Source organism: Lissotriton vulgaris, unplaced genomic scaffold, assembly GCF_964263255.1.
Source record: "Lissotriton vulgaris unplaced genomic scaffold, aLisVul1.2 SCAFFOLD_671, whole genome shotgun sequence".
In the NCBI taxonomy this organism is placed as follows: Eukaryota; Metazoa; Chordata; class Amphibia; order Caudata; family Salamandridae; genus Lissotriton; species Lissotriton vulgaris.
This window is the reverse complement of record NW_028248167.1, coordinates 21,209-45,506: the sequence shown is the minus strand read 5'-3', so window position 1 is coordinate 45,506 and position 24,298 is coordinate 21,209. Positions and strand designations below refer to the sequence as shown.

Genomic DNA, 24,298 nt, shown 5'->3' with positions numbered 1-24,298 from the left:
TAATTTGTTAAGAAACAATACATTAGGCTCTTTAAATCTAGCTGTGTAATAGAGTGATCCAACTTCGCCTGGGCATGCAGCGTGTCAACAAAAGATTGCCCTTGTGCCAGGGTGCACGGACACCTCTGCGCAGGCAATCCTCGAGGTTCCCTGGAGCCATGTCCCACTCTTAAAATTTAATTTAAATTTAATTGTGGGTTTCTAACGCGCTAGAATCGACTCTCGAAGGAGTATCTCTGCGCAATAGACCGCTGGGGAACCCGTCCTGGCTCTCCCTGTGAGATGGTCCCTACTGGGTATCTCCAAGGTGTAACCAGGCATCCCCAGCGTATGTGGGGGGCCGTTGTGGAGATGAGGCAAGCTAATGCCTACAGCTTAACTGGCCTACAGCTTACCGCACTCTGCCCCGCTCACTGCACATAATTGGATATCAAGCACCGCGCTTTTGCGGGTCCCTGCCCACGTCTCGGATTAGTGGCCATCTTAGGTGGGGATGACGACGCCATGCGTTCTGCGCGGTCTAGTCTCTGAGGCTGGACGCGCATTTAAGCGAGGCAAACCTTCGGCGGGCGCACTAACAAGCTAGCGCTATACTAAGAAGACCTCGCCTGGGTCGTGCTGCATTTCAGCAGCTTTTTAATTCTCCCGTTTTGTCTGTTTAATTTTTCATTTCATTTGATATTTTACCCTGTTTTTAAAAGCTTAACTGGCCTACAGCTTACCGCACTTTGCCCCGCTCACTGCACATAATTGGATATCAAGCACTGCGCTTTTGCGGGTCCCTGCCAACGTCTCGGATTAGTGGCCATCTTAGGTGGGGCTGACGACGCCAGGCGTTCCCCGCGGTCTAGTCTCTGAGGCTGGACGCACATTTAAGCGAGCCATGCTGACGCGCAGCGTCATCGCGCAGCGGGATCGCCGGACTTCCGCCGGAGTTACGCCTGAGTTCAGCCCGTCTGCGCCCGTCCGCGCTGAGGACGGGCTGCAGGACAGGCTGCCCTCTGCCAACATGGCCTCAGGTATGTTAACTCGGGATAACCGCGTACAGTATACTTCTATGGCACTACATTTATTGCGATCCCCCACCCCCATTACTTGTACTTTATGTATTTTGCCTTTTCATTATTTTACATGTGCTGGCTGCGGTTTTTTCACCGGCAAAATGCAGCTTTCTAAGACGCAACAAAACATAAAGCATTATCGGGGGGAAAGGAAGCCTACCAAGGGCCGAACCCCATCTCCTTCTCCGCTCCATTTCTGGAGCTTAAACTGTAGATCGCTTCCTAAGAATAAATTAAACATCTTCGATTTCATAAGCGATGAATCTCCTGACGCAATGTTCCTGACCGAGACCTGGCTACATGCCAGCTCGGGTCCGGATATTGCTGCAGCTATTCCTTCCAACTACGTTGTGTTGCATCAGGACAGACCCTCCGGTAAAGGTGGTGGGTTTGCAATCATCTTTAAATCTATCTATCAATGCAAACTGGAACTATTACATCTTCCAGGTAGTGAGGCAGCATTATTTAAATTAATGATTAACCCCCGACTGACGCTTTCCGGTCTGCTAATTTATCGGCCACCCGGGAGCGCAGTTTCGTGGATTTCCTCACTTGTTGATTGCCTTTCAGCAACACTATTGAAATCGAACAATTTTACTATTCTTGGTGATTTAAATATCCATTTAGAAGATGTTAATAACCCCCTGAATTAATCTTTTCTATCTGATCTTGGGGTTTTTAATCTCAAACTCTGTAACTCAGGGGCTACTCATCACGCAGGCCATCTCTTGGACCCAATTATTTCAACTCTTTCGTTCGATTGTACTCAATCGGCGCGTCCGCTAAATTGGTCTGATCACTACGCGATACACTTTATGCTACCACCTGGTCTTTTTTCGGCCAGTGTTCATGTGGAGGAAATTAAATCATCCTACCGTTGGGACAGGCTCGACATGGTTGCCTTTAATCAGCGTCTGACTGAGACAATTCCGTCTTCTATTAATACAGAGCAGGACTTGAATATTCCCATTTCTTGTTGGCTGACAGACGCAGTGACTGCTCTTACCCCCCGCTCTAGTAGCAAATATAGATCCTTGCGCTCCCCGGCACCTTGGTTCTCTGACGAGTTGAAAATCCAACGTGCTAAATGTAAAGCCTTGGAGAGGAAGTGGAGGGTGTCATACTCTGCTCCCTGCAAGGTGACTTACAAAGATGAGTTGAAAGTCTACCATGCAAACTGTAAACGTGCCAAGGCCTCTTACATTGCTTCTACCATTACTCAAGCGCAAAATTGTCCCCGGACTCTGTTCGCCACTGTAAAGAAACTCACAGGAGCAGATACCACTCCTCCCTAGCCGGCTCTGAATGGCACACAATGTAATGCCATTGCGGATTTCTTTATATCCAAGGTTGAGGGCATCTATCAATCTTTGGCCTCTCTTCCACCGCCAATGGATTCCCTCCAACCCGGTTTCTCTTGCAACGTTTCTTTCTCTCCCACTGTGTTTATTCACAACTGGCTACCATTTGATGACTCCTCCTTCCTGTCTTGTCTAAACAGTATCGGGACCCAGTGCCTATGAAGATACTAAAACAACTAGACCTCGAACCACGGAGATTCTTAATGAGGCTACTAAACATCTCTCTTATAGAATCTCGGGTGGCACAGGAATGGAAACATGCCATGGTTGTTCCTTTGCTCAAAAAATCTGGTGCTGACATCACAAACCTTGCCAACTTTAGGCCTATATCCCTTCTGCCAGCCTGTTCCAAAATACTGGAACGTCACGTTAACACCCAGCTTAATGAGTTTGTTGAAAACGTGGGATATCTCCATCCATCCCAATCAGGCTTCCGCGCTAATTATTCCACCGAATCCGCACTCCTCGGGGTGACTGAGCGACTCCGACACGGTATCGATAGCGGTGAGACCTTTGCGCTTATTCTTCTTGATTTAAGCGCTGCATTCGATACCGTGTCCCATTCCACTCTTTTGGAGTCCCTCCGCTCTCTTGGTGTTGATGGATCAGCGCTTGCCTGGGTGGCCTCATTTCTTAATGAGCGCACCTTTCAGGTTTTCTCAAACAAAGCTGTATCTGCGATTCATTCTTCAGCTTACGGCGTCCCTCAAGGGTCTATATTAAGCCCATTATTGTTTAATATTTACATCAGACCTCTTGCTTCCATCGTAGAGGACGCCGGTCTGTCTATATATTCATATGCAGACGACACGCAGATTGTGTGATTGTGTTTTCTCTCTCTAGCAGCAGGGTTCAGGAAGTTTCTGCCCTTAAAGTTGGCTTATCTCGCGTTGCAGCTTGGATGCAAGAACATCTGCTGAAGCTCAACGGAGATAAGACCGAGGTTATCATATTAGGCAAGCATAAAGATCTGTGGGGCTCTAGACACTGGCCCTGTGATATGGGTCCTCTGCCTACCCCTGTGCCTGTTGCTCGTAACCTCGGATTCCTGATTGACGATAAGCTTTCGATGAGGCAGCAGGTAACCAAGGTCGCTGCAGTCTGCTTTAACACCTTACGCTGGCTGCAGAAGATCTTATGGATGCTGCCGGAGTCCACTCGAAGAACTGTCGTCCAGGCCCTTGTGATGTCTCGCATTGACTATGGCAATGTGCTTTATCTTGGAGCGGATAAAGCAACAATTAATAAACTCCAAGTGGTACAGAACTCAGCGGCTCGCCTCTTGCGCAATGTTCCACGGAGAACGTCCGCAACGCAAGCTTTGCGTGATCTGCACTGGCTGAGAATTTCAGATCGTGTGGCCTTTAAAACTCTGTGTTTTGTGTTCAAGATTCGTCAGGGCTTTGCCCCTACCTATCTTCACAATCTTGCCCAGCCTTATTTACCTGGCCGTTCCCTAAGGTCATCGAATAATGGCAATCTTCTGATTCCAAGAATCCGACTAGCAAAAATGGGAGGTCGTTCCTTTGCATATCTTGGACCAAAGATGTGGAATGCTCTCCCGCTGGCGTTAAAAACAGAAACTAACCTTCTGGCTTTTCGCAAAAAGTTGAAGACTTTTCTGTTTTGATTTCCTCTTTTCATGATCTTCTTTTGCACTTGCTTGTTTCTCTTTCTTCAGTCTGTCCCTGGCGCCGGGAAACCCATTGTGGGTAGCTGAGCGCAATACAAATTCAATAAAATAAAATAAATAAATAAAATAATGCCCAGAGTTGAGTGTGATCCCTGGTTAGAGTAAGCACCGAGGTGAGAATTATCGAGTCTGCTGACCCTGGTCCACGACCCTGCCGCGTCGGGAATTGAACCATGGTCCTGGGCCATCCTCTGCTCCCGGGTCTGCCGCCTCTAACCAGTGAGCCACACCACTCTCCAGGACGGACCAATGGCAGAACCCTTGGGGATTTCCTGAGCACCCAGCAGATGAAGTGTCTGTGTGTGTGTGTATGTGGGGGGGGGAGGGGTGGGGGAGGGGGTTGAGGGTTAAGGAATTTTACCGCCATCCAATCCTGGCATGATGGAAGTTTGGCAAACTACTTGCTTTTGTGGAGGCAGAAAACTGGCAATCTGGTTCTTGCTGTCCCCATGGCTACTACTGTTTTAGAAGATGTGGCCAGGTGGCAGATGCCAGGACCTTTGCAAAGTGTGGCCACTGCCTCCCTACTCCAAGGTTTACATAAGGGCCTCTGTACAGAAATGTACTTGATGATTACCAAATAAGCAGGCCAGAACATACTTTGGTGAATTCCAGTAAGTCATAGCATTAGGTGCCCCATTTGCTGCCACTTTGTGGCATTTCAGCCATCCAAAAAAACAAGATTGTTCTTTGTATACTGCTGAATGTATTTGGTGAATCGATGATGTCAAACTTGCTTTTCCAGCCACGAGTTTCATTCCAAGATGTTGCTGCTTATTTCTCCAAAGAGGACTGGAAGCTTCTACATGAATGGCAGACTGAACTTTACGAGACCGTGATAAAGGAGATTCACCTCGCCTTGACGACTCTTGGTAAAGTTACTCTGAATGCTCGTATGATAAAGGAAATCCAGGCTTCTGGTTCACTAGCTCAAAACAACTATTTATTATTCAGTTTTACAAAAAAATACTGTACATTGTGATAGTAATTAAAATATTATGTGTGAAGCCCGACAGAATTCAAGTCTTTCTGGACACGTATTTGAGTCAAGTGGTTTACTTAGCATTCCACTGAGCATAGCAAGTCATTAGCTTGTAAGTTTCTGGTGACTTCCAAGTTTGCATTGTTACAGGTTAGAATTTTTCATGTATTATAGCACACTGCCAAGGGCTAACAGGTTGTTAATGGCCTTCTGGTTGTGTATATCTGTAACTATAACTAGGGAAAGAGCCTTTAGCAACTGGTATAGCTTGAGGCGGCAGAAGAGATTCAATACTATTGCAACATTCCAACTATTCAAGGTACAATATTCCACATTAGCATGGAGAACAGAAAGATAGATAATGGAATGAGTGAGTCGATGGTGTATACCCACCAGTATTCGGCCTCTTCAAATCCATTCTTTTATATGGAGCTCCCAACATCACAGGGCTCTAATTTAAATGATAAACTGCAGCACACGTAAACTAACATATTCTTGTTATTGACTGATCTGCAAAGCGTGACGTTAGTCGATTCAAACTCAGGTTCCAGTGTTTAAGCCTAGGTCTCGAGATAAACACAACACCCTGTATTGACTGTTGAGAGCAGGAAAACAAAGCAGAATGCTCAATTATATCCATTCAGAAAACATGGTGTGCCTAGCGGCCTCACTGCGCTCAGGAGTTCCTTTGCTTTTCTGCTGTTTGAAAGGGTGGTGTAGGCACACTGTGCTTAGGAGGCAAGGGCAGCTTTCTCCATACTGTAATATGGGCCAAACTCTCAGTGAGGCGGGCCCCTGGAGGTGTCAATAGCCTCATTGCCCTTACCGTCAGGCAGTAATGGCTTTTAATTGCCCTCTCCACATTATGGCTTATCATTTTTTTCTCCGGTCTATACATACGAACAATAATGCTTAATTACAAAATACATTTGTTTCTGAGTGTACGGTCCATTAACTGCAGCAATACTCCACTTATGAGTTGAGTGATTGACACTGCAGTAAAGAATGATTGAAGCCCTCACTCGCTCAATCACACTACAACCGGCCAGCCTCACTTTGCAGTCCGTCAGCTATGCTACGTTCAGCATGTTATCCAAATACATTTCAAGCACGCTAAATGTGATCATATTATCATGTTATTATTGCACAGAACTAGTAGTGGATGTTGTAGTTTAACTATAGGTGACCTGTTCTATGTTACGTAATGTACAATAAACAACATTAGATGAGTTGATACTATCTCCAGATGAGATGTGACCCTGAGGAAAAATATACGTCCCAAATGTGAGTTCACGGTCCCTACTCAGGACTGCTCCCTTTTCTTTCCACCACTGTAATTATGACTCAGTATAGATTGTAAATCATAAAAATTGCCATTTTGAAATAACACTAAAAATTATTGTGAAATGTTAACATGACAGCATTGATTGTATGTAAAAATTGATATACAGAGTGTGTGATCACCTTTATTGCTTTCCATAATTTTGAGGAGCAAGTTGTTTCTAACTTTCTTATAAAAATACTTCTGATGACACTCAATTGATCTGATGTGGATTAGTTTGACAGTTCCTCTACGTATAGTTTGTATATAGAGCCTGAGGCTGGCAACCCACCCCAGAGACCACTCCATCCTGCATCCTGTTGATGTGTGAAAAGCTTCTCCATGCTAAACCCTGCTATCACGGCCCACGGTTTCTCCATCATCGCTCTTTTTAATTCCAAATTCAAACTCCTGGTGTTTCGTTCAGGGCTCTAGGAACTCAGCTGGGATCAACTTAGACTTTAGTTTGTGAGTAACTCTCTTATGTATTTGTTTGTTGCAGAAAGGTGTAATTTAATTTGATGTCTCATATTTTTTTAAAACAGGCCCTCTTATTGCCACTGCTGTGTTCTCATTGAGACCAAAAGAAACCGAAGAAGTGTTGAACCTGGACCAGGAAGATTCAAAGACAAGAGACGAGAGCAGATGTCCATCAAGTGAGTGGGCGTGTAACATGTTCCTGTGATATATGAAGCTAATAATCCGGCTTTTATTCCCTTAAGTTAGCTGACACTAACACAAACATGCACTGATGCAAACATGTTTAAGGTCCCACATACATCACCTGTCTCCTTGGACAGACCTCACAGAACTTCTCAGCACCTACAGATAAAGTGCATGATCTCAGGTCTGCCCGAACTCTCCTCCCGTGATCTGAGATCTCTAAGGTCATATTGAAAATATGGGGATAATGAGTCGGCCTCACAGCCTTGAAGCGAAAATGAGGTACACTGCTCATTGGCACTTACATTTATTGGTAAGCATTTGTAATAGAAGGCAAATAATCTTATTGGTTCCGGTGTCTCTGTCTGTGAGGCCTGATTTCAAATGTTGGCTCGGTAGCCACCCTGGCTTCTGTTCACCTTACCCACAAAATTCATGAGTCAAGTTGGAAATATGGATGAAGCCTACACTCTGTGCCGCTGTCGATCAGGGCCATTATTAAACAAATCACTTATTGGAAAGGGCTTCCCAAGGCTTACATGTCGTATGTGAACAGTTGAGGGGGGTGTGCAGGGTGAAAGACCTCGGCGTCCATTGTTGCGTATAGAAGCAGTGGAGAAGGGGGGTTGTACCCATAAATGTATCTTGAATATCACTGGAAAAGAGAGGTCACTGTTGCTTTAAAGATGAAACCACTTTATCCCTAGATGTGAGTCCCTGCTCACATCTGTTGCTCCGATAGATACACTAAAAAGAGGTATGGGGAGTGCTTGGATGTGAGGCTTGTGAGGACCCCCTACCTGGATTGTCTTGAGGAGAGGTTTTTCAATGCATGCTAGAAACTGACCTTCAACCTTTCATAGTTTGTCTCAAATATTAGTGTTTTCTAAGGCACATAATGCGGATAGTAATCATATTTTTATCAACTTCAAGATTAGTTCTTAAAGGTGTAAATTTGACTGAAAAATTATTTTATGTTTTGTCTATAAATTACAGATTTTGACAATGCAATTTTATCTTCTTTCTGTGTTTATTTTTCATCATGTTTCCATTTTCTTTTTTAAATTCTGTGGCAAGTTGGTCCTCCATGCCACCGCTCTCATGTCACCATGCAGCAGCCATCTCAATGTTTTATTAAGATATGTATTTTCTTATTTAGAACTCGACATGGCTGGGGGCCAATAATCAGTTTTGAAGACTGACTAAATGCAGTGCTTAATTTGAGTTGGTGATTTCCAGTGCTCAGCACCGGCACTCATTTGTCAACACCTGCACTTGGGACAATTTGCCACATAGTGGCTTTCTTTGTCTAATATAGAGATGAACACAACAACAGTTGTTTAATTACTCAATATACCTTTAAAAGTAAAAATTGCTGCTGCCCATGTCATTCTTATAGTTGAGAGAGGCCTGGAGTCGTCTGAATTGTCACAGATTTAGAGTGAAATAGTAGTTGCGTCCGTTCTGTCGTTGGAAGCGCTGGCAGGGCAATAAGTGGTGAAAGCTGCAGTTGCCTCCTGAGGAGGGTCTTGGCACTGATTGGTCTATAAATTAAGCACTGACTAAATGGTAGCAGAGAACAGACGGGTGGAGGAAAGGAAATGTGGTATCAAGGTGGACTGGCAAAAACTAAAAGATAGATAACATTGCTGTTGTTAATTAATCTCTTCCTGTGCCACTCCAGGTAGTGAAGATATCATTTTTATTGTTTCTCTTTACCACTGGGGGTTTTAACACTTGTTTTTAAAAAAATTAAACTTCAAATGTATTCAATGTTTTAACCTTTACTTTTTCACGTGTTCTTTTATAAATATTTGCGGGCTTTGGAATGGTGGTAAAATATTCCGTTTTTGTAAAGGGTCTACAACTGTCCGACGCAAACCTGCACTAATGACTAACTCTCTGAAGTTCCAGCTTCTTCAGTAAAGTGCTGGAGCTTTAAAGTGCTGTTTTCTGGTTCCGCTGAGTGCGAGGACCCCTACCCTATCATATTACTCACTGGAAGCCACATTCAGAATCCTCTTTGAAAAGCAGCATTTCCCTGAAGTAGTTTTGAGTTTAGAGCTTCGTGTGCTGCTTAGCTGAACAGCAGCTCGGGCCTGATGCTCTGGAGCAGTCGCATCGCAGCAGAGCTAACACTGCTGATGTATCGAGGGAGGGGTTCTGAAGCTTCTTCCTGGCATGGCCCCCTGTATCCGTGCTTTGAACACAGACCTTTTCTGATTGGCCTTTACTGCCTGTGTGGTATACCAAGGTTCTTAAAGGTTGGCCCTCTGTGCCTGTATTATAAGCACAGGCTCTTCCTGATGTGTCCTCACTGGTAGGTTTGTAATCGAAGCGCTTCATAGCTTTCCTTGTGTTTTTTTCTTGTAGGTGCAGCATCTCGTTTAGAGAGTGGAGGATGGGAAACTCTTCCAAAACACGGTAGGATCCTATCTATTAAAGTTGGGGAGAAATACTCTGTCTTTTGGGAGCCAGAACTATTCTTTAAAAAAATATCTATTTTAGATTTAAATGGCAATAAACAACAATTAAAGGGTGAAAGTCCACACTCAAAGGAAATGAAAATAAACAGAGGAAATCAGCTCACATTTAGCATCTTCGAGATAAAGCAAGCAGCTGGCAACCAGACTAAGTGTCGGGATGAATAAGCCACACTATACACTGAGAACGAAATCACCGTCTACACCAGGAAGCAGGATCACAGAGATGGTGCTGATGCGTGTGCGTCGCCCATAGGGCACACAGTGCTTGAGCCACCCTCCCCAAACCTTGAAGAATTTACAGGGGCAATCCGTGCTTTTGTACATGACTCATTCAGCAGCCATATATAGAACCATCCTTGATTTCCATTCGGCCATAGTAGGGACCCCGGTGCACCTCAACGGAGCGCGAGCCGAAACTATTCTTGTACAATAATTCATCGGGTGGTTACAAAACCAATTTCAGAGGCAATGCCCTGTCTCCGGAAGGAGGTTTTAAAAGTATTTTCCATCTGCTATACCTGTGACATTCCATATTTCCATATCTTGAATAATGGGTTGGATACTGTTTCCGTGGTCCGGTGGTAAGTGTCTAAAGTTTATTTTCTTTTTTTCTACCAGGTGATACGATTACCAATTCTGATGTGTCATTCAGGAATCAGAGATCGGGGAAGCTAGAAATGAAGGAAACAGAGGACTTGGACCAGTGGGGAAATCAATATTACCCCAACGAAGGTCAGAACCACTGGGGAATGTTTGCCGTTCTGAATACAGTTCTTACTGATATCAAAGAGTCGCTGTCGTTCAATCTGCTTTACCCAATTATTGATGTTTCACTCTTCTACATCTAACAATAATGTATGAAGTGTAACTGGTAACATTGATTGGTCTTTCACAGGATTTCCGTTTCCAAATTCTGACATTGCTTTGAGGGAGGAACAAGCGTTTGAGTCCAATCTGAAAGACAATCGTGCCCCAGAAGTAAGACAACGCAGCATTGGCTCGAGTGCAGGTAAAATTGTGCCTCTGGAGTGTGTGTGTGACTCATGTCACAAAGGAAGTAAGCCATGCTTCTTTCACTAAGGCTAAAAATCAATGATATATTGCAATACTCTGCCATCAGTTGCCCATCTCACCCGGTCATATAGAACATCCCCTTACTAGTTAATTCCTGTGTTTATCACCTACTAGTGGTTCGCATCTCCATTTGAGGAGAAGTTCCATAGACTGTTCAACTGGGAGGCATATGCTATGCTACGTTATAATAATAATAACAGATGTTGCTGTTACCCAATTTATGTTTTTCAATTTACCAAACTCAATAGGCTTGAAGTGTAAGTCTCCTTGACAGGCTTCAAATTTAAGAACTCCAGCACACTGCATTTGTTTGTCAGCAAGTGTTCAGCTCACTGAGCTATCCCTGAAGTGCTAATGTGCTATATTATTTAATAGTTTTTGTCTAGCTGGTGGCTTCTTGGTGCTGTGAGGAAATTAATCCTTTTAGTGGTGGACAAGAGTCTTGGGGCCAAAACCTGTTTGCGCATTCAAAATGACCCAGGGCCATGTACAATTCCTAAATAGCGAGTCGCAATTTATTTACGACTCGCTATTTGGGAATTGCGAGTCGCTATTAGGAAGGGGCGTTCCCTTCCTAATTGCGTCCGCGAAGCAATGTATGAATGTTTTGTGACCTCAATTGCGGTTGCAAAACACTTGCAAATTACCATCCTCTTCAAGAGGACGGTAATCAGTCGCAATTTGGAAGGGGTCCCCAAGGGACCCCTGACACTTTGTGACTGTCTCTAAAAATATTTTTTAAGAGCAAGCAGTGGTCCCAGGGACCACTACCTGCCTTAAAGAATGAAACTAAAACGTTTCGTTTTTTAAAAATGCATCCCGTTTTCCTTTAAGGAAAATGGGCTGCATTAAAAAAATGCTTTATTTAAAAGCAGTCCCAGACATGGTGGTCTGCTGAGCCCAGCAGGCCACCATCCCTGGCAGGGCCTGTCATTCTCAATGGGCTCGCAAATTGTGAGATGCTCATTAATATTCATGAGCCTCGCAATTTGCGACCCCATTGGGAATCGCAAACCGTGTTAAACACACAGTTGTACATGCCAAATAGTGCCTGACAAATTGCGAGTCGCAATTTGCAAGGCCCTATTTTGCAGGTCGTACATCTGGCCCTTACTCTCTTGAAAACTGAAATGTTTTAGGTGTTTCCTAAAACATAGGTGTCTCTTAACTGCTCATTTCTCCCAACTGCTTATTCAATACTTTAGCTACCATGTGGAAGAAAGCTTGGTTTTTCAGTCAAACCTGGAAGGTTCTGTGTTCTGCGAACAGAGGACAATTGGTAGTGCACACCTGACCTTAAGCAACAGAAGTGATAAAAGAGATTGATGAGAATAGAATGTACAGGCCCTTAAATGAACCTGCCTTCAACGGAAAGGTATTTTACCTTCCAAAGAGCTAATGAAATATGTTCTTGGGCCAGAATTGCATACTTCTGTCTGCTGTTCACGGACAGGATCTATCCTGAAAAACGCAAGTGTATAAACAAGCCTGGTAGTGGTTAAAGAAATAGAAGTGTCTTTAAAAACATATCACAGACCTGATATTGTAATAGACTGTGAGGGTGGGGGCGGGGTGCATGTATTTCTCACAGGAATGTTTTCCTCTGCTCACTCTCTGATATGGGATAAAACAGCCTTCTGAGACTGGCATGAGAGTTTTTACTGGCCGGATGAAAACCCATAGTTTCCCAATTTCTCTAACACATAGGTAGCTACATTAAATATGGCCACAAAAAAGGACATCACGGTCATGTAGTCTTGACATTTCTCAAACTCCTTCATGCACGTTTACCCCAAATGGTTTCCAGCTTTACAGTTGCTTCTGCTGTGTTGTTTCTCCATATAGTGACGCAACTAGTAGCAGATCCTACTCTCCCCTCCTTGAATGTCACGGGATTCCATTGGCAAATATGCAAAGTCCTGTAACACTGGAAACAAAGATGCTTGCTGGTTACGTCGTAGAGTAGACCCACAACTCTGCGCATAAACGTTTATAGCTTTATATAATATGAATCTGTCTTCAGCAAACCTCAGTTTCAGTGCAGAAGCCTTCGTCATTAACACTGTCGCTTTCCAAGTTGTAACGTCCGGTTCCCTTTCTTCTTCTTTTGTGCCTCTATCTTAACAAATACACGAGCTGGAACTGGCAATGCACCTCAGAACTACCAGGTTGTGCAGAATAGGGCAAACACAACTGGTTTATTGGTAAAAACAGGCCATGAGCGGAAGAACAAAATTTGTGTTGAAGAGAGCATTAAACTGAAATGCCCAGGGATCCAGGGAACGAGAATTAAAGAAAGACTCAAGTGGAAAGCACTTCACCGTGTGTTCAAGAGCAAAACACTGCTCAGATGGCCTCTATACAGTTTATACTACAACAACACAAGGTGCTATTCTTGTACAAAGACCATACCCTGCGGGCCATGGGTTCTTCATAATTTCAAATGCTAGGGGCTAGAAAGGTGTATAGGAAAATTATACAAACAAAAAAGTATGCACAGAGCATGAATTATACAAACAGATAAAGAGTTTGTTTCTGAAGTGGGACAGGTTGAAACAGAAGAGTCTAACGGGGCGGGATGTTAGGAGAAGGAGGCTGATAGGGAGCAAATGTCAAAAGTAGGTCCATTGTAATGAAATCTTCTCATCCCAGAACCCGAGGCTATTGTAAAATCGCAACAATCAAACGGCTGGAAGAAGGAGCTGAAGGATATTGTAAGCGTTAGAAACCGGCAGTACCCAGATCATACAAACCACTAGCTGTGCACACCGGGTTTGAGAAACCAACAAAAACAACCCAAGTGCAGTTAGGATCGAACATAAATACTTAATGCTTAGCTGACTCTGGGAATGGCTGGAGTAAAGAACCACAGTTGTTTAGGGAAGCGCCATGTACCCAGCAAAGAAACGACAATAACTGACATAACATAGCTACTAAGAAAACACAAGGAAAGTAGTACCCATGCGGGAACAGAAATCCAGTAGCGCTGTAATAAAGGATCTCACGATCCAGCAGCAACATGGTTGCTAAAACAAACACTAGTGCTCAAGCCGGAGCTATAATTTCTATGTTGACTTGTTGTAGAGTGTTATTTCACCACGAGTGGCCTCTTTGAGCTGTTGAGCATATAGTTGCTTCAGAAGCGAGGTGCTGTTGGTTCTATTTGCCTACATCTCTTGAGGCCTCATGCATCAAAAAGTCATCTGTTCAAAGATTTCATAGCATGTGATAAAAGATAGATATGTTTGTCATATTGGAAAAGGACCAATACGAGGAGGAGTCAATCATTGAGATGTGATCGTGCCCTGCTGGCCGCTTTGCTCAACACTAGTTGCTCAAGACTAATTGCACCTCTTTATATGCATGGTAACTGACAGGTGACTTAGGATTGCTCATTGCGTGAAAGAGTTGCCCAATGCGGTGAGCAGAAACCGGTGGACTTGAGACCATCACTATCGTCAAGCTATCAATTTAAGTCACTAGCCTGCATCCAATCACCGAGAGCACTGAGACACTCCTAAATGTAGATGATAATTTCACTCAGTCTCCATTAAAGTGTAGGATCATCTATTTGTGATTGGCAAAGATAAAGGTAGCAATGAGAGTGGACATCGTTGCATCAGATAGTATCAACAACAGGAAGGCTTGGCGGCTGCTCCCTTTCAGAGATACTGCTGCTGAACCGAATATTTCCTGTTCGTACCATGCAAGACTTCTACAGACACCTTGACTGGGTAAACTCATGATGAACATACAATTGTATTGTAGATACAATGTGTCCACTAAAAGAAAATTTGTAAAGTCATTATAAAAAACTACAGGGCAGATTCAGTTTTTGGAGAACAGCTTCAGAAGAGAATGCTGGAAGGGAGACGTTTTGTGAGCAATTGAGAAGAACAGCTGCAGTCAAGTAAAAACGATGCCGTCAAAGTATAAACATGCACAGGTCCTCTAAGAGAGCCACAAACACTGCTGCTTAGTCTCATCGTGAATAGAAAGTGCTATGACTGCCCAATGCTACCTGCATAATCATCAGTCCTGTGGATGAGCCGATGTAGCCTGAAAATATCCTTGATTAGGTAGTATCAAAGTAATCAACCATCACTGCTGAGCACGGTGCCGATTCCACCATCTGCTCAACTTAGATTATCTTACCGCAGCGGGACGGCTGTAGGAAGTAAGAGTAAAAGTTGTTCTGTGTTTACTCAGGGTTGGTCTTTCATTTCAAGCTCATAAATAAATTAACCTACACCTTTTGACGATGGTGGCTGCATGTAGTCAAAATAGCATAAAGTCAGGGATAAATTGCAGGCAGTGGGACTAGGAAATTGGTGTTGGGCAAGGAGGGGAGTGAGCGAGGAGCAGAGCGTAGAGATATTTCCTCTCAATATTACAAGAGTTGAAAGAAACACAAGTGGTCAATAGCCCAAGTGTACAAAATGTTGGCTGTAAATCACTTTTGTCTGTGGCGATTCACATCCCATTTTAACACTATGACCAGTTATAAACATTTATCAATTTGAGGGATGATCCCAGCGCAACTGATCAGGGTCTGTATAATGGCCTGAAATCAATTCCGAATTCCCATGTCCCTGGTGTCAGTCCTTGACCATTGTAACCCAGATTCCTGTAGGAAACTCAAAGGCCATGAACAGGGAGCCCCAATCAGGCATCTGTGCACTTCCTATTAAGCTAATTCACGTGCATTAGCAGACAGGGCTCACTGTCACACTTCAAGTGGGGTTTAATTCTCATGATCTGCATCTGCCCCCATTTGTGTTAAGAACTCATGGCTCTACCACTGTTAGTTACTTATTCGCTCTATCGGCCTTCAGACAGTTTCCAGAATTCTTTGAGCCCCTGAATTGCTAAACAAACTGTAAACCTTCCAGTAAAAACACTTTTAACAATAATTATTTAATCAACATCCCAGTAAGCACTGAGTAGGAGCCTGTAAGCATATCTTGGCAGAGCATGATGCAGCAAAAGAGACAGTAATTCACCCAGCTCATGTTAGTCATCGAACACTTATTGTGCTCAAAGTACGCCTTCCTGCGGGAAATGGGAGCAGTAATGGGACCCGCGATGGCACAGTAGTATGCCAACCTATTTATGTAAATCTGGTTAGAATTAGTTAACAACCTGTCTCCTCGGACCAGATATCTAAATCACCCACGTTCAATTTATGACACCTGGAGTCAACTCCGAAACTTACCTTAAGTCAAATGTCAAATGTCAAATGTCAGAGTTTCTTATATAGCGCAGCTTATCACTGTGAGGTCTCAAGGCGCTTGCACCATAAGGAACCGGAAAGAAGATGACAGACAGAAGAAAAAAAAGAGATTAGACAGCACAGGGGGTCCTACTTGGGAAAAGCCAGGTTTTCAGTGCTTTACGAAATTTCTGGTGCTTCACGATGGAAAGTAGGTGAGTAGGCAGTTTGTTCCAGAGTGTGGGGGCAAGGTAGGAGAACGAGCGTTGGCCGTACCTGGAAGAACGCACACGGGGTTGTGTCAGCAGGAACTTATCGCTAGACCTCAAAGGTCTTTTCGGAACATACCAAGTAAGTTTTTTTGAAGGTAGCGAGGCCCTTTACTGTATAGTGCGTTGTGGGCCAAGCTTAAGGACTGAGTCTATTGGGCATTGCCGTCAGCGCTAAGATGAGAAGGATACAAATATTCATATTCTGGAAACGCCTTTATTGACTTACCCGCCTATGAAACACAAAACGGACTGGTGCTTTAGTAAGACTACAATAAAGGGGAAAGTAATCTAGGCAAGTGTACACTATAGAAAATATATACGGGCAAAACAACAATTACATCATACAGGTCAATGTGCAATACAAGACACTTATGTATTTTAATATAGAAAATAATTTTACATTTTATATCCATTTATCAAAAATTATGTCTTAGTCGAGAATTAAAACCATCAATACATTATCAAACATTGTGCAACGTTAATATGTCCATGAAAAACATTTCATATTTATACCTTTTCCTTAAAACTTGTACAATACTTGTATATGTAAACATTCCACAGTATAAAGAAAGTGGCGAGATCCAGAACAATCACAATGAATTAGAAAGGCTGGCGGTAGGTTAAACACTCCGCTTGTTTGGGCTGGAGTGCATCGAGGGACCATCACAACATTCACTGCATGGGACACATGATAGAAAAGAAAAGGAATATATGCACATTATCATATAATCTAGTAAGCAGTATACAGTAACTTCGGTTAGCCAGATGTTCTGCAACACCACCTAGCCAATGAGTGTATAACGTGTTGAAAGTTATTGATGCTTAAGTCAAACTTAAAAATTAAGGGATAACTCTACATACCCCAGATTTTATCCCAGATAAAGTAATACTGCATGTTTTAATGATTGCCTTCTTTGTTCGACCTGGGAACTAGCATGAACTATTTCTCCCTGAATACTAATCCGCACTACCTAATCAGAAGTGTGGGATTATATGCCTGACATTTCCTATACGAATGGGTAAACAAAGATTAATTTAGAATTCTCTGTTGCTCGGTCCCTTTATGAAGATGTACACCCACCTGAAGCAAATGACCATCAGTAGCAGACTCACAAATCACACAAACGAACAATGGAAAGTATTCTTGCTAAATAAGATGGTGGAACGCCTATGCACTCATCGCAGGCGGTCTAAATCGGCAAACCACAATCAATCAGAGCATTTGTAGAGCGCACTTCTCATCCATGGGGGGGAGGGGTGCTGCTACTGCTCGAATAGCCTTCTGAAGGTTAGTAGGTTCTAGGTCTGCCGTAGGAGGATGGGGAGGGTGTTCCAGGTCTTGGCGGCGAGGTGGGAGAACGATCTGCTGCCGGTGGTTGCTCTTTAGATGTGGGGGACAGTGGCAAGGGCGAGGTCGGCGGAGCGGAGTTGTCGGTTTGGATGTAGAAGGTGAGTTGTCTGTTGAGGTATGCCGGTCTGGTGTTGTGGGGTCAGGTGCTCAAATGCCACTGTTCCTTCACAAGTGCATTAATATCCTAACTATTCTTAGGCACACAAAGCCTGATACGTGTGTTCTGTGTTGGGAAAAGAAAGTGGACATTACTCGTAAAGCCCATAAGTGCAACAGTTCAAACAACAGAGGAACAAAAGATTTGTAAAATCTAAATAATTCAAATATGTGGTGCACTACATAAGGTTTAGACAGAAAAATAGAAGGTGTGTAGACACACTACCCAGCCAGACTCCTTTGCAGCTTTATCCGCTTAACCTTGGGACAATCTGCAGAATTCTGGGACTCACATAAGCATATTCCTTCTGCCGACCTGTAGATACATCTTCCTTGCAGAGAGGAGGTTCCCAATTTTCATATTTGTGAGTCACGCAGTACAGTAAGCCGACCACTCAGCCTTACTTAAAGGTAACAACACTGAACGGTGGCTTCAGCAACACTTGAAAATGTATGTGCTTTCTTTCCTATTTTTAGCAAGGGGGAATTCCCTTTGAAGGAGAGGGTTCTTTTATGCCTTTGGAGCGTCTGTTCTCATTGCAGAGTGAGGAAGAACCCTGCGTGTTTCTGATGCAAAACACCCAGTTGTACACATTAGTGTGGTATTCTTCTGGGCTTGCTGACTGGGGTCCTTTGTAAGGTCACAGGATGTGATTCTTTCTGTTATTCCTTGTGACGTCATGTAATGTGATGTTCTTTGGGTCCCCCATGAAGGGTGAATTCACGTAATGTGATATTCTCTGGGTCCCCTGTAAATTCATGTATTGGAATATTCTCTAGGTCAGTACAATAAAACACGAAAACCTCCACCTGTATTGAATCAAAAAGTGCTATTAGAGTCACTTGATATAAACGGTCTTGGTGTACTGTGATGTGCTCTGGGTCCCACGTGAAGTCACGTAATGTGATGTTCTCCGGGTCCCACATGAAGTCACGTAATGTGATGTTCTCCGGGTCCCACGTGAATTCACGTAATGTGATGTTCTCTGGGTCCCACGTGAAGTCACGTAATGTGATGTTCTCTGGGTCCCACGTGAAGTCACGTAATGTGATGTTCTCTGGGTCCCACGTGAATTCACGTAATGTGATGTTCTCTGGGTCCCACGTGAACTCACGTAATGTGATGTTCTCTGGGTCCCTTGTGAAGTCATGTATTGGGATGTTCTCTAGGTCACCATGACCTCATGTAATGTGCTGTGTCCCCATGATGTAATGTGATGTTCTCTGGGTTCCTGTTATGTCATATAATGTGATGGTCTCTGGGTCCCTGTGACGTCATGTAATGTTTTGTTCTCTGGGTCCCCGTGATGTCTTGGTATGTGATGTTTTCTGGGTCCCTGTGACTTCATGTACAAAGGTACCCTGCCCTGAGTTCGCTAAATCCACTGCTCCAGCAGTACCAAGTAGAAAACCAGGACCGGCAACTACTGCCGCTAAATCTTTAAAACTCGTACCCCCTCCCATACCTGTAGCCAAACCACCAGGTCTTACCATATCTCCCGTTGTGGGTTAAACTGTTAAATCTATTCAACATTCCAAGGAGTGTAAAAACATAGCACCGAAAAAAGTAGTACCTTTACCAAGACCTTCCCCACCTAAGGCAACCTTTAAACAATTGCCGACAATAAATCTGCCCCCAGAAGCGCAGCCATACGTAGTGGCCCTAGTGGGAGTTCCACCCCTCAGTGAGGGGAAGAGAGAACAGGAGGTAGACCTACATAATAAGTGTATACAGTGGGTGAGCCTAAATAGACCCTTACCTCCTAATATTTCAGGTCACATATTGGCAGTGAGAAGAGTAGACTGGATTGGAAGGGGCCCTAAAACAGTGGCAGGTGATGTTATAACAATTAATTTTAGGGACTCCTCTGCTGTCGATCACATCTGTAGAACCCCTTCCCACAGAGAGTCGCAAATATTCCCTTTGCACCTGTCTTACTTCTACCCTACCCCAATCCACAAATCGTCTCACAATAGGAGACCACAGTATAACAGAAATCCTCTCTCCCACCCGAACGGGATTCATCTTTGGCAGCCATTTGGGGAGGGTTTTCGTCCACACACCCCGTTCTACCCGATACAACCCCACTGGAACAGGTTTAGCGTCCTCGAGGAGGTGGACTGACTCATACAGCCAGGTACGCCCCCACGAGAACATAATGAGGGTAACCCAGAGGAAGGCGTTACAATACAGGAAAAGTTACCACCCTCTGCTAGTTTTGAGATCCTCTGCCCTCATGTTTCAAAGAGGGAGGATATAAGGGTTGAACAGAGCCTGGACCAGATATTATCAAGAGAACAAGGGGGGGAGAAGGATAAAGTTAAGGCTAAGGAAGGTAGTATAAAAATTCTCTCGTGGAATGTCGCAGGCCTAAAGTCCAAGTTACTCGTACCAGACTGGTCCTCCTTTATGACCACTTATGACATTTGCTTGATGCAAGAAACCTGGTCCCTCGAGGCGAGTGACAGTCCCGGTTTTGCTACCTTTGATATCCCTGCAGTCTCAGGTGGGAAAGGCCGCCCCTCGGGTGGCCTAGCTATATGGGTAGGCTTACACTTAGGCATGCAGGCTGTACAGGTGGACACAAACTCGCCAGATATCCAATGCGTTTTGCTAACATCTGTTAGTAGATCTACATCGGCTATTATTAATATCTATTCTAGGCCTACAGTGAACGGGAAAGAATCGAGTACTATTCAAGCACTCGACCATTTCCTCAAGTCACTTGATCCCGCAACTCTGATCATTCTTGGTGGCGATCTGAACTGTCAGTTCGAACCATTGGGTGGATCCGAGTTGTGCGAGGAGGATGAGGTTAATTTGCTCTGGCAAATTCCAGCCCCAAGAATCGGCCCGGTTAAGGCCTGGAATCCATTAGTATTACAAATCAAGGCCTTGACCCTTGCAATGTCTCTGCGGGCATGTAATGGAAGGGGCAACAACGAAAGTTCCGGCCTGCCCACATATAATAGGACAAATAGAACTTCCACCATCAACTATTTCATGCTGGAAGCCAAACATTGGGGCAAGTTCAAAGATTTCGGCGTTGTTGTAAGGCACGATAGTGACCACAATGCGTTGGTCCTAACGCTTAAACCCGGTGCATTTGGACTAACTAATCCTGACATTAATCCCGCTCCGATAGTCCCAGCACATATTATATCTAACAACAGGAGAAGAGTCAAATGGCCTTCTTGCCTAGACTCTCCTACTCGTCTCGCAAAAATCTATCAGATAGCGGTTCCATTGATAAGTGATATGGGGAACTCCAGCTCCCATGGGCAGACTATAGGGACTCATAGAAAGTTAGTTGAGAGTCTAGGGGATGTATTCTATCCGCTTAGTGGGACTAAATTGCGCCGGAAAAAAACACATCCCTGGCATAACCTTGCATGTAAAAACTCAAAGAAAGACCTACTCAAGGCAATCAAATCTAAGGATATCCTTAAAATTAGAACAACTAGATTACTGTACAAGAAGGTGCTCACTAGAGCAAAGAGTGAGTGGGAAGAATCTAAGTGGGAAGAGTTGAGACAGGCATTACTCCTAAAAGATTCTAAGACCTTTTGGTTAATTGTTACTTCTTCAGTGACAGGTGAGAGAGACACCGGGGTTTCGAATATTGCCCCTATAGCATGGGAGGCACACTTCAAGTCACTCTACACAAGCCCTGAGTTGGAGGAAAATGGGTGCCAGCCCCAGGAAGGGCTGTTGGAACTGGTTTCGGAGCCTCGGGCCTGTGCGCCACGGGACCCCTGGCACGAGAGCCGACTGCCGGGGGACCCGGGGTCCGGGAGTTTGGTTCCACGTGCCCGTACGGCCCGGGACCTCCCGCATGAGTGTTGATTGCTGGGGGCCCCGGCACTGGGTTTTCTCCCTGTCTAAATCTTAGCTTTAATCAGGCTTCGGAGATCCTGGTTGCCCCAGACCCCCTGCATGAGAGTCGACTGCCGGGGGCCTTGGGCTCCGGGATCTCGGTTGCCTGCACTGCCACGGCCCGGGACCCCCCCCCCCGCGAGTATCGACTGCAGGGGGCCCGGGTGCTGGGATTTCTCCCTGTCAAAACTATAGCTACACACAGGTTCCCGAGCTTCTCATGGCCCCAGACCCCCCGCACGAGTTTAGACTGCCGGAGGTCTTGGGCACTGGTCCTGGATCCTGTCTCGCAACAGTGAGAAAGGATGCCCCTACAAGGACTCTCACCTGCAGTTTAGACAAAATTACACTGAGGGAAGTTGAACTGGCAATTGAGAAACTGCTCCCGAATAAGGCCCCGGGTCTGGATAAGCTCCCTGGAGATCTCTTTCGCTCTCAGCCAAAGATCTGGGCCCCATATTTGATGGTTCTGTTCAACCGTCCTGTCTCTGGCAGCAACGGCCGCTCCCCCACGCTTCCCTGGCCATCGAATACCGTAGCGCTGGGCTGCTTGGTAACGTTCTTTGCTTTGCTCTGACATTGGAAAACGTAGCGCTTTGACATAATCATAGTAGCGCTTGGCTGCTTTGGGACCTAGATTACTCTGCTTGCACATTCCAAAACGCAGCGCTTTTGCCGAGATATCGCAGCGCTGGGCTGCTTAATAACATTGGAATTGTTTTTGTGCTTACCAATAAGCGTAGCGCTTACTGCATACTCGCAGCGCGTTGTAAGTGGTGCCTGGGTCTTGATGCTCTGATCGCGCTTCCAATCTGTGTGTGAGCCGAATCTCTGTTGGGTGTTCGTGCTGGCTTATTGTAGAGGCGCTTTAATCTTAATTTAATTAGAGCTCCGCTTTGGTTGCTGTTGCTGTGTGGATCCCTGCCTGCTTGCTGACACGCATTCGCCCCGTGTTTTCGTTTGTTTTTGCCACCATCTTGTGACGGTGCCTCCCGGCCCGTAGCTCCGCCCCGCTCCCGCCTCCCAGCTGACCCTCCCTCGCCCCTCCCCCTCCACTATCCACATATGACTGATGTCTCTACGCGCAGCGTTCACGCGCAGCGGTCGCGCCCCAGTCACGCCGAAGGTGCGCCAAAGGTAAGCCCGTCTACGCCCGTCCGTGCCTGGACCGCGCCCAGCGCCAGACCCCCTGGTTCCCGGAACGCCCAGCCCACTCGCATCACTTACGATGCCACCACCCTCCTAGCCCTTAATCCCGGCCGCTCCCCCAACTGCGTCCAAGCCGCTCCTGGACACACCCATGGTCCCTTCTCTTGCAACTCCTGCAAGTTCGACGGCACCAAAACCAACTCCTCATCCACCAACACCAATCAGAGACCTGACACCAACCACCTAAAATGCATCCTGCTCAACACCCGCTCGATCCACAGACACGCCATCGACCTCTGGAATCTACTAGACACCATCTCACCGGACGTCGCCTTCCTAACAGAAACATGGATGAACGCCTCCTCAGCCCCAGACATCACCATTGCCATCCCGGAAGGATACAAGATCATCCGTAAAGACCGCGTCAAGCACACAGGAGGAGGCATCGCCATCGTCCATAAGAATTCCATCCGCATCTCAACCAGTTCAGACGTCAAACTTGCCAGCCCCGAGCACCTTCACTTCCAGATCCACACCGACCCCAAGACCACTCTCAGAGGCACCCTCCTCTACTGGCCCCTGGGACCCGTGCACAATTCTATGACGACATCGCTGACTTCATCACCCCACACGCCCTCCCCTCCGAGGACTACATCCTATTGGGAGACCTCAATTTTCACCTGGAGAAGAGCAATGACAACAGCGCCACCACCCTTCTGGACAGCCTCGCCAACCTCGGACTCAATCAACTTGTCACTTCCCCCACCCACATTGCAGGTCATACACTCGACCCTATCGTCACCTCCAGCAAACATGTCTCCTTCAGCCACACCACAGCTCTTCATTGGACGGACCACAGCTGCGTTCACTTTATCTACAATAAGGCCACAATCCACAACCACCCTCAACCCACCCTGCGTAGAAACTGGAACAAACTCACCGTCGACCAGATCTCCTCATCACTCCTTCAAAACCCTCCTGTCCACTCTTCAAACCCCGACCAAGCAGCCACTAACTTCACCCAATGGCTATCCAACAGCGCCGACATCCTAGCACCGTTGAAAAAACGTCAAACCAAGCTAGGCAGGAAAAACGCCTCCTGGTTCAACGATGATCTTAAGAAATCCAAGAAACTCTGTCGCTCCCTCGAGAAGGCCTGGAAAAAAGACCCAAACACCAGCACCAAGGACGCCTTCAAAAAACGCCACCCGCATACACCACCAACTAATCCGGTCTGCCAAGAAAGCCGCTTTCAAAGACCGACTAGATAACAACGCCCACAACAGCAAGGAATTATTCAACATCCTCAAAGAATTTACCAACCCATCAGCCAACTCCAACGACATCACCCCCTCCCAAGCCCTATGCGACTCCCTAGCTTCCTTCTTCCACAACAAAATCGCAGACATTCACAACAGCTTCGACAACCGACCCGGAGACCAACCCACTCAACCTACTGCAGAACCTTCACCCCCCTTGAACATCCTTAACGACTGGAACCCAATCTCAACTGAGGACACCATCCGCCTGATGAACTCCATCCACTCAGGATCCCCAACTGACCCATGCCCTCACCACATCTTCAACAAAGCAGACTCCATCATAGCTCCACACATCCGAGACGTCATCAACTGCTCCCT

The 24,298-nt window shown here is 45.4% G+C and overlaps 1 protein-coding gene across 1 annotated transcript in view; it reads left to right on the top strand.

The window, feature by feature from the left end:
- Window positions 1-24,298, top strand: part of LOC147664907 (uncharacterized) — a gene marked incomplete at its 3' end in the record, with an annotated part of 35,684 nt that overhangs the window by 5,518 nt on the left and 5,868 nt on the right. The window contains exons 2-6 of the mRNA XM_086949894.1: window positions 4,861-4,987; window positions 6,964-7,074; window positions 9,455-9,505; window positions 10,186-10,299; window positions 10,463-10,576. Coding sequence (XP_086806020.1) covers window positions 4,861-4,987; window positions 6,964-7,074; window positions 9,455-9,505; window positions 10,186-10,299; window positions 10,463-10,576 — 517 coding nt within the window. The remainder of the gene's footprint in view (window positions 1-4,860; window positions 4,988-6,963; window positions 7,075-9,454; window positions 9,506-10,185; window positions 10,300-10,462; window positions 10,577-24,298) is intronic.